This window comes from Meriones unguiculatus, chromosome 21 (assembly GCF_030254825.1).
Source record: "Meriones unguiculatus strain TT.TT164.6M chromosome 21, Bangor_MerUng_6.1, whole genome shotgun sequence".
NCBI lineage: Eukaryota > Metazoa > Chordata > Mammalia > Rodentia > Muridae > Meriones > Meriones unguiculatus.
The window spans coordinates 13768456-13779680 of record NC_083368.1 but is presented as its reverse complement, the minus strand read 5'-3'; the positions used below and the strand labels follow the sequence as shown (position 1 = coordinate 13779680).

The 11225-nt window shown below is 48.7% G+C and overlaps 1 protein-coding gene across 1 annotated transcript; it reads left to right on the top strand.

Annotated features, from left to right (window-relative positions):
• The first annotated feature begins 981 nt into the window (after window positions 1-981).
• Window positions 982-10107, top strand: Insig1 (insulin induced gene 1). The gene is made up of 5 exons (XM_021648533.2): window positions 982-1425; window positions 3331-3455; window positions 4308-4474; window positions 4939-5038; window positions 8222-10107. Exons 1-5 carry the CDS (start codon window positions 1074-1076, stop codon window positions 8249-8251), a joined length of 774 nt encoding a protein of 257 aa, XP_021504208.1. The 5' UTR covers window positions 982-1073; the 3' UTR covers window positions 8252-10107.
• Window positions 10108-11225: the final 1118 nt, after the last annotated feature.

Genomic DNA, 11225 nt, shown 5'->3' with positions numbered 1-11225 from the left:
ATTGGGTGGCCCCTCTTGCTTTTTGCCGTTAGAGAGGCTCCCATGTTGCTGTAACACAGCATACAGTCCTGATGTCCCCCTCTCCCGTGTGTATTTGGGTGACCACGAAACCTTCACATGCTTGCATGGGCCCGAGTGTGAAAAATGGCCAAGACCCAAACTGCATCATTCCTTTGAAGTCAAAACTGCTTCACGCCCTTCTAAACAACGCATAGAACCGCCAACACGGCGTAGAGGGGAATGGACAGGTTGTGAGGGAAAGATGACGAGGGCAGTCGGGTCACCCACACCCATGCTGTGTCACGGTGAACTTTGAGAAGCAGCCTTCTTAGGAGGGTGACTTTGTTTTACACTTTGGGCACAGAGCCACCCGCCTTACCTAAGGTCACAGGGTGCCTTTTCAGGCCAGCTCCCGACCTTGACGCTTTAGCCCGTGGGATTTTGGCTAGGGGACGCTCTGGTCTGGGCTGTGAAGCTGCAGGCCACCTAACACCCGCGCTCGGCCATAGGGACCCCAGGTCTTTTGAGCACTCGGGAGGGTTTGCGCTCTGCGTGTGCTCCGGGACCCTGGAGAAGGAGAGGAGCGGCGCGCCTCAGCATTATCTCAGAAACCGAGGTCAGGCTGCTTATCGCAGGGCAGGGCGGGGCAGAGCGGGGCGAGGCGGGGCAGGGCAGGGCAGCGCCTGACTCTCCGACCCGCGCGCCGCCAGCTCCGGGGCTCGTCCGGATGCTTACCCGTGCAGCGCGCACTCGCCCCAAGCGCGCGTGCCGGGCACCAACCCCACCCCCCCAGTGGCGTGTGCGCACGTCATATGGGCCGCCCTTCTTCCATTGGCTCCCACGGCCTCACCAGACCCCGAGCGGACAGGCGCGCGGGCAGGGCGGGGCCCCTGGAAGACACGCCCCGCAGCGGGGCGCGCGGGCGGTGGATAGGCTGGGTCAGGCCACGTGGCGCCGGCGACGGCCCGCCTTATAAGCGAAACCCGCGCGGGGCCGCGGCCGCTCCTGGGCCGTCCGGGCGCGCTACAGCGTGGTGTCGTGGCGTGCGCCTCCCACGGTGCGCCTGGCCGCCGATGCCCAGGCTGCACGACCACGTCTGGAGCTACCCAAGAGCCGGCACTGCGAGGCCGTACAGCATCCCGCGAGGAATGATTGCGGCAGCCCACTGTCCGCAGGGGCCCGGAACCCCAGAGCCGGTGCCCCGGGGCCAGCGAGCGGGAACGGCGGGATGCAGCGCGCGGCCCGGCAGCTGGCACCACGACCTGGTGCAGCGGAGTCTCGTGCTCTTTTCTTTCGGCGTGGTCCTGGCCCTGGTGCTTAACCTGCTGCAGATCCAGCGGAATGTCACGCTCTTCCCCGACGAGGTGATCGCCACCATCTTCTCCTCCGCCTGGTGGGTGCCCCCGTGCTGTGGCACGGCAGCTGGTGAGTGCCCTTTCTTGTTCTTGGAGTGTGTGTGTGTTGGGGGTGGGGGAAGAAGGGACACGTCAGCTGATAAGTCTCCCTGGGTATAAGAAAGGGAGCACGACAGGGTAGGGAGCCCCAGACCCTGGCGAGCGACAGGCGGAAGTTGGAGGGACTAGTGATGGAGATGAGGTCAGGAGATAATTGGCAGTTTAAGTGGAGGAGTCGCAGCTGTCTCGCAGAGCCAGAAGCCAGGATTGGCTGCCTGGAGAACTGGTGAGGGCAGCACCACGCGGCCATTGGCTGCTTGAGCAAACGTGCTACCCCGCAGGATAACTGAAAACAAACCATCACGTGCGCTCGAGAGGCAGTTGCCAGGGGACTGACTTCTCCGTACTTCCTTCTGCTGATAGTGCTTTGTGGCTGACAGCCAAGCCTTCTGGAACTCTGCGGCCCAGTAGGCTTGGGACAGGACGAAAAGGGAAGCCTTTGGACCTAGGCACACCATGGGTGTCGCCTCTAGGGCCCACTGAAACTTGTGAGAATGCGACAGTCCTCTGTTTTTTTCTTTCCTTGATCATTTTGCTGGTTTTACAACCTAGCAGATTCTTTCATACTCCTCAATGCACAGCATTTATTCAAAAAACGTTTGTCAGGTGTGTCTGCTTCCTCAGCCCTCCTTGTCTTTGGCCTGTGTAGGTGGGCAGTATAAGGGCTTGGTGCATCTTTTCTTCAGTTTGGTGAGACACACCTGTGCTTGTAGCCACACAGGACACCAGGAAAAGTGGCTGTCTGCTTTGAAGCCAGCTTTTATTGACTGCCTGCCTATGCTTTATACGCTGGGCTTGGGTGCTGTGCTGGAGCTGACTCATGGATTAAATGTAATGTGCAGGGTACTTGCTGTTGATTCCGGAGGCTGCTCTCAGGCTCACCTGCAGTATTGTGGGGCTCAGCCTCACCACAGCTGTGTGCTTTTTCCAGGAAGGTCTATGTAGCCATTGGGAGAAAGTTGTCATCTTTGTTCTCAAAACACGCTTAACACTTTATGGCTGTACTAGTTGGACAGTCTTGGTTGTTTTGGACTGGGAGTGGCCTCGTACATGTTAGGCAGATCATCTGCCACCATATTACCCCTGGCACTTAGTAGTTCTTTGGGGAATAGGATGTAGATTTGAAGTTCTGTTTTTTTTTATATTTATGGAACATACTGGTTTGGTTCTTTGAACTTGAAACCTTATCTTCAACATGAAATACACTGTTTGTAATAAAGACTCCCAGGAATACCTAAAAGTCTCTCTCCTTGGCTGAACGTATGGGTATCTGAACCTGCATCTCTCACTGCTGCTGAGGCTGAATGCCTGTGTCCATACCAGACAAGGTGGTGGCTCTGAGGTCTTGAACTCAGCTGCAACTCACATGTGCCCAGTGTCCCTGGGGCCTCTCCCACTTGTGCTGTAGGCTGCCCCTTTCTTCCTGTTTTTTACTTTCTTGGTCTTTTCTGGAATGCCTAGCTTGCTGCAGTCTAAATGTTTAGGAGTCCGTGTCTGTGACAATCCCTAACTTTGAGAACCACAGAACCTCCTCCATCTCTGCCCTCCAGTTTACTTACATAAGCCACATTTCACACATGAGGAAACAAACACAGAGACACAGCCACCCAAGGGCAGCCTGGGACTAACAGCAGGGTTCTCTTTTCTTAGGGCTTTGCCCTCCTCACAGTATGAGACTTGTCCTCACTGGGGCCAAGAGAAAAGTTTAGCGTGGCCTGCCACAGCCTTTTCTTTCAGGGTATATGCACAGTAGTACTTTATGTGACAGGTGACAAACTGCCTAGGAAAATTAGTGTTTTGATTCTATTAATAATGATCACACAAGGACTAATTTTAGCCAGTGTATCCTAATCCTGTTTTGTTTTTCTTTAAATAGCTGTTGTCGGCTTGCTGTACCCCTGTATTGACAGTCACCTGGGAGAACCGCACAAGTTCAAGAGAGAGTGGGCCAGTGTCATGCGGTGTATTGCCGTGTTCGTTGGCATCAACCACGCCAGTGCCGTATCCTCAGCTGCTGTCTGTGCTCAGAGTATCATCTGGGTTGTGGCAGGGCATAATGTTACTATGACCAAGTGTTGATGATCATCGCCTCATCCCTGAACTTAGAGTATGGCTCAGCTTTCACTTAGCAGGAATTCTGGGGTTCATGTCTTAGGGCCTTTTTTACTCATCATAGGGCACAGTTGGGCTAACACCAGAAGCAGAGGTTTACTCTGGCCCTCAGTTACTGTGGCTCTCAGTGGACTATTTGTCCTTCCTCTTGCCTTCTACCCCACTGACATGGTTGTTCTGTGATAGAGATGTAGAGAGCCTTGCGCTTGTTCTATCACAGAAGTCCAAGGCTAGTCAGGAGCTCCCCCCGGCTTTATCATAACTGATACTCCCTTCTTGCAGTATGCTATGTTTTTGTTCATTCTCTATGAAAATGGTCAATGTGATGGGAAACCCTTCAAATACTAACTTTCTACAGCAACTTGGGGTAAAAGATTGTCAAGTTGTACACCCACTTTTCTGCCAGCTAGCTCTGAGAGTGCTGATTGACAGGCACTGAATTAACTGACTTAGCTGCTGCCTGGGGTGACAGCAACAACATGGGGGCGGTACCTACTTGTTTCCACTCACTGAGAAGTAAGGGAGGGGAGTGGAGACACTGTCTAAGCAAACTCGGTGTTTATGGTCAGAAGCCAGAGAGCACTCTGGACGAGGTTCTCCCTGGGCACTCAGGTTTGCTCATGTGCCATCATTACCAGCACTAAGTTACTGTGTAATAATGTGGCCTGTGAGTAATTCTGAGGTTTAGTTATTTTAATGATGGCATATCATGAAACTTTTCCTTAACTTTTGGATCACTAGAAATTGGATTTTGCCAATAATGTCCAGCTGTCCTTGACTTTAGCAGCCCTTTCTTTGGGCCTGTGGTGGACGTTTGATCGCTCCCGAAGCGGCCTTGGGCTTGGAATCACCATCGCCTTCCTAGCTACGCTGATCACTCAGTTTCTTGTGTATAATGGTGTCTACCAGTAAGTGCATATTTAAACTGTTACTTTTATAGTGTTTTATAAAAAAAACTCCGGTTACGTGGAGGTATTTTTGTGTGTTGTTTATGCAAAATAACATGAAAATCTTGTGCTTTTTCTTGGTGCATGTTAAAAACTCACTAACCAGTTAGGTGGTAGTGGCAGTGGTGGCACACGCCTTTAATCCCAGCACTCGGGAGGCAGAGGCAGGAGGATCTATGTGAGTTCTAGGACAGCCAGGCCTACACAAAGAAAGTCCTGTTTTAGAAACAAACAACGAAAAACTCACCATCTATAACTCGGTGAAGGTCTGATGGCCATAAAACACATCTTTCAGACACTGCCATTTGATGTTAACTGTAGCTCACAATGCCCTCTACACCCATATCACGGGAATCCTGGACCTCAAGTTGCCTGGGTAGCTAAGGTTGTTTGTTTGTTTGTTTGTTTGTTTGTTTGTTTCCTAGGTACACATCCCCAGATTTCCTCTATATTCGTTCTTGGCTCCCGTGTATATTTTTCTCAGGAGGCGTCACAGTGGGAAACATAGGACGACAGTTAGCTATGGTAAGTGCAGCAATCAGTGCCTCTGGGCACTTCAGGTTTGTAGCTTGACATTTTGTGTTGATGTCGTTCAGATTCATTGGCAACAGTTGATGAGAACAGTCTGTTAAATAGAAAATGAGACTTCTCTAAATTACGACCTATAGATCTTGGGATCCGTAAACACGTGTATGTGCTAGAAAGCAGCCAGGGTTCCAGCACAGCCATGCTGGAAGCCACATTGTCAGCTGCTCCCTGGTATCTGTGAGCAAAATGAATGGGTGCAGATGATGGCAGGGTGGTGGTGCTTGTGTATGGTCAAACCAGGGAATAGCCTGGGTCAGCAAGCACTGCCCTTGCCAAAAGCCACACCTGGGGAAGGAGTCTTCCAGAGAGCCCAGGAACATGGCTTGACCACTGGATGAAGGACTGTCTTGTTGGGGTACGATGTCTCTTCTCCCTGGGAGAGAAAGCAGTGCCACCTCCTGGCATCCAGGGCTGCCAAGCTCTGAGGCAGCTAAGCAGCCGAGTTCAGTCCTGTAGCAGGTCTCTTCAGCAGGTAGCAATTGCCACTTGAACCTTTTAATTTTATAAACAAATGCGACATGTTATTTCAAGATGACTTTGACCCATGGGCTTAAGTAAAGTGAACTTTACAGAAAGGTGACAAAGAAAGGGCCATTGTACACAGAGAGGAACTCTGAGCTTTCGCTGAGTGCTTATCTCAGTATTTCATTCTATTTTTAAACACTCATGTGACACCCACTCATGAGAAGCTGAATTTGAAGGCCGCTTGGATAGCTCACAAAAATACAAGTCATTTCTAAAGGATACAACTTGAAGTGTCTTTCTTGTCTGCTCCTGCTAATGTCTGCAGATCACAGCCAGTCAGGAGTTAGACTGACTTTTGTCCCTAATGGAGACTTTGGCCACTTTCCTCGGTATTAAAAACCTTGCCAGAAGGCAAGCATGGTCGGACACACCTGTAATCCCAGCACCCCGGAGGCTGAGGCAGGAGAGTCTTGAGCTGAGACTAATGTGGGTAACATACAGAGACTGTATCTTAAAACAAAACTACCCCCCCCCAATATTATTAAAGTAGATCCATTTCGTGTGAGAACGTCACTTCTTTTTCCCACACCCAGTCCCCTTGCAGTGCACCCAGTGCTGACCACTGGAAGGAATGACTCCTGGTGCTTCTTGTTCTGAGGGTTGTCCGTAGTCTGGCAGTGAATTCCTTGAGTCTTTGGACTAAGTTGACCTCAAGCAGGTTGACTAGTTTCGGTCAGAGAGGAGTTGTAACCTTTGTGGAGAGAGGTGGAGGCCAGTGCTCACCTGTCCTTTTAGGAAGGTAGTGTGCCTGGGGAGGAGGGGACACTTTGAAGCATGCCAGTGGCCTGTACACTTAGAGATGACCGAGAGGAACAAGCTAAGCAAGCTTTGAAGACTGTCTTTCTCAGAACCCTTGCCGCCCTCCCGCTGTTTGTCAGCCCTCTTTGTTCTTGCCTGTAGTTCTCTTGAACTTGAAACCCTGGTTACTAACAGGGCTACCCATGCCCAGGAACTCTGCTTATAGTTCTGGGTTTCTGAAAATACAGCAAATGTGTCATCAACCTGTCATTAATTTAGAGAAAATTAGTGCCACCATTTATAGAAGCTGTAGTTATTACTGCTTGCATTTAAAAACCTTTCCCCCAAAAAGTAAGGTTTTAGATTGTAAACAGCAGCCAAGTGTATGTCAGCTTCTTGTCACATCACATCACAGGGACGATAACTAGAGCTTGCTACCCTGCTGTTGGATTCAGTTTGTCTCTCCTGTTGTTTGCTGACACACTTGCGTCACTGGAGACACATCTGCAGGTCATTGACTGTTGTCCATGGCCTTGTGCTTACTATGATCAGGATTGCTAATGGAGCCCTCAAGCTGTGAGGTAGAAGCCATTATTAATGTGTTTTAAATATGGAACTGTATGTTTACTCAAGTGTGTGCAATTTGAACCATGCTACTTATTAATATACAACCTGGCCCTTTAACATAGAGCATGTGCCTGTCATTCATCTTGCAAATGCACATAAAAACGTGTACATAAGTGGGTTTCTCTGGTACAGTCTTGCCATTTAGGACACACTGTATAGCCCTAAAGGGCAGCCAGGTGCCCAAGTTCCAGTGAGTCTCAGCTCATTTATGGCTTCTTGGGTCTTTTGCCCTCTTATACTAGTACAGATCTATTTTTAGTCTCCTGAAGATTGTATATTCTAAAATTCTGTTTTGTTTGTGGAATCAGTAAATAGAATAAGTTGGTGGCTTGATTTTTCTTTCCAAGTGACTTGTCAAGAGTCTGACCTGGGCCAGATGTGGTGGTGCATGCCTTTAATCCCAAGATTTGGGAAGCAAAAACATGTAGATCTCTGTGAGTTCAAGGCCAACCTGAACTATACTCCAAAACAAGAAGGAAAAAAAATTACCTAGACTACTTTAGGTTTGCTTCAAGCCTTCCTTGTGTCAGCTTTTGGGGAAGCATGTTTTCTGGAAGACATGCCACACACCTGGGTGGCTTATCTCTGATCCCGTTTCTGTCCAGAAACTCATGGTTCCCAGGATCGTAATGTTATTCTCTAAGTATGACTACTGAGTGTGGGAGAACTGAACAGAGCAGGTCTATGGGCTCCCAAAGGATGTATGAATAGCTGTTTATCTCTCCTGCACTGGCAGCTGTTGTTGCTTTGTCCAGTCAGCTCTCCCAACAAGACACCATCCTGCAGATCAGTCCTACAGCCCTAGCAATGGCAGCGATCCCAGGCTTGAACTGCTGGAGGGCCTCAGGTCTGACAAAAGCTCCAGCAGAAGCCACCTATCTTTTCCACAAGTAAATCCTATTTAAAATAGTGCCCTATTGCCCTGAGTCAGCTCTCAGGTGCACCTGTCCTACCTTGGAGTGGGTGGCATTGCTTTGATAAGTGCTGTTTTCTGTGGCTGGAAGCTTAGTCACACATTGGTCATTGTATGACTTGTGCATAACAGGCTTTTTTTTTTTTTTTGAGGTATGGCTTGTAACCTCATAGGTGAAGAGCTAGGCCTGCCTCTTTGGCAGCCTAAAAGGGGGTGGTGGAGCTCCTCCTGAGCCTGGTGCCATTTCCCAAGCGACCATATAGGCCCCAACAATGAAAGCATTCGAGCACTGATTGTTTTCTTGCTTTTCCACACAGGGTGTTCCAGAAAAGCCTCACAGTGACTGAGCTTCGGCATGTGGTTCAGAGCGGAAGCAGGATGCGGAGACACTGGTCCTGGGTGTGATGAAGACGATCTTTTCCTCAAAGTTCCATTTAGCCTGGGCTGACGATAAATGACTCCTGAAGAAGTGTTCACTTAGTCTAGACTAGTAAATGGAGGCAAGGACTGCTTACCCAAAAGTCTTACCTCACCCACCCTCACGCGGTCTGCACCTGGAACAGTCCATCCCAGGCTGTATGTGAGCAAGGGGTAGGGGGCCCAGTTTCCAGAGTATTAGATTTCATTCATCATTCAAAGCAAAATGCCATATTTCAAAGCCTTGAATCAAAATGAATTACCAACTAGCAGTTTTGTGTCAGTGCCCAAAGGTTGACGGTGCTTAACAGATAAATTATCTGTAGTAAGACTATTTACTCAGAATTAAAATATAGGGTTGTGTGAAGGGGGTAAGGAGAACAGGGAGTTGGAAGACGGTCGCTCTCCCCGTAGCTCCCAGTGCAGCCACTTCTCCAGGTCCCGCTCAGGCATGCGCTCCTGTGGGTCTCACCAGCGTGGAGCTTTGCTTTCACTGCCAGAAGGTTGGTAGACAATCTTACTGAAAGCTGGGGGCAGCGCAAATGCATGATTCTGCACTGTGATGCTGGACTTCTCGCCTCAGTTTAAAGGAAGTTTTATCTAAGAGCTGGACCATCTAAGAGCGAGGAGCTGTCTACGCTGTTTCAGTCATAATGAGCCGAAATTGTGTCTCTTGTCACTCCAGAGTGGAGAGGACTTTTCCACAGCCCTATGGAGCTTGCAATCTGTGATTGCTTGTAAAAGGTTAAGTGTGCACATCACCGTGTTAAGCACGCGGTGTCCTGTATGCTTTGGATGGCATAGAACATGTGGGACCTAACTTGCAAGTATTGGGTCTTCGACTTCAAGTGCAATGTGTATGAAAACCAATCTGAGCCTTGTATTCTCTTAAATATTTATTTCTTTTTTTTCTTTCTTTTTTTTTCTTTTTACCGCGTGAGCTGTTCCAGAGAAGGGTTCTCGGGTCATTTCAGGGCTTCATGGAGGCGAGCTCAGCAATACTGGTGTCAGTTGTGACTCTCCCTTAGTCACACCCTCCATGGGGCCCTAGTCCTCTGATGTACTCCAGTTTTGTGAGTTTAGTAATTTTTACTTACAAATTTACCCTTTTTTGTATTCCAAAATGTGAGTGTTTTTTGGTTTGTTTTAAAATCTGTGGAACTGACTGGAAGCAGTAGTCGGTCCTCAGGCCGAGTGGAAGCCCTGTGCTTTCTGGACACCTGGGCTTGGGTTCGCTCACGCGGTGATCCTCATTGGGGTTTTGCTTATTTTGTTTTGAGGAAAAATGTTGAAGTAAACCTTGGTTTTCTAAAACTACTTTGGCTAAAAGAAAATGGGTTGCTCTGGACTTTGGGACGATCCTTAAAATTTCCTGGAAATGAAAACAAATGATTGGCCCTTTGAAGGCATTCTTTAGCTAAGACTTCATTGTCTTACAAAAACCACAAGTGACTAGAAGAAAAGCAAGTGATCTTGGCAATGTACTTGATCGAATACAATGAGTATTTCTTTTCCTCTTAAACTGGAAATAAATCTGTTAGAAATAATGTAGGAGGAAAAAAAGGTGAATCGGAAGGATGTTTTTGCCAATAGTTTTATAGCAGTTACATTGAACCAAAGTGATTTGCGTTTGTAAAAATGGTAATTAGTACCACCACACTCACTGTCCCTGATCTGAACACCCAGTGAGGTTCACGCCCATGCTAAGTTTGCAGCATCGTGTTCTTTTTGCATTCTTTTTTTTTTTTTTTTTTTTTTTTTTACTTTTATTAAAGGTTCAAAATCAGCTGTTGGCATTTCTGAGTTTTTCTTTCTGAAGAGAATGGTGCCTTTGCCTAGGATGTTGGATTTATGCAGAAAAGGGTTTTTCATTGTGATGGAGTCTTGCCACAACCTTTGGGAAATGCCCTTTGAGGATGTTTCCTATGTGGTAGGAGCTAAAAGGAACCCAGCGGAACCTGCTGCTGCCCCCACCCCTGCTGGTGTGCAGAAAGACTGGCAGGTCCTAAGATGCTTGCCTGCTCTTGCAAGCCACTGCTGGCAGGGGTTAGGGCCGAGGGATTGGTGACTGTGTGCAGGAAAGCCTCTTGTCCTTTCTGTGCTCAAAGAATGCACTCCCAGAATTGTCCCACCAGGCTTAACACAAAGGTGCCCTCCAACTCCAGAGCACCCCATCTTAGCGCAGCCTGGTCGCCTGAGCTTAGTACGTGGAGCCCTGGTGGCCCGTCCTCATCAGTGGATGTCATTAATACATGGTACTTTACCGCAGTGGGCACAATGCATTGCCCACTCACACAGGTTCCCGCCGCGTCCAAACCAGGGTTGACACAAGCAGGGACAGTGTTCCGGATGGTAGTGTGCACATTCTCTCGCTGGACACCAAGCATTTGTTGGAAGGAACCCCCGTGTGCGGTGGCTCCAGCAGAGTGACTTGTGCTTTACAGACTGAAACTTTCCCCACCGTTTACACGAAAGGCAAAGTTTGAGATTCATAAAATATTCCTGCTCCACTTTGAACCCATTTGAGAAGGCTGAATCAATAGGGGCTCAGGATTAACTCCAGTGACCTCTTTAACAAATTCTTCAAATCCCCTGTGCCCTTACATGTTGATGAGCCTGACATTTTATTATGGCTCATAGGTTGGTAAAGTGTGAACGGGGTGGCCCACATCTCCTACCTGCCTTTTCTTCTACCCTCACAGAGCCTCGGCCACTTTCTTTCCGGAGCCTCAGATTCTTTTTATGATAACAAAAACACATGTCAGATAACAGCCTTAGGGTCATTACAATCACAACACACTCAGCTGCTGTAGGAAGCTAGCCTGCTCCCAGCCGACCTGCCTTCCTGCTTACTCCTGGGGTTGGAGGAAGCTAATAAACAGGCATTGGACAGCATTGGTTTCA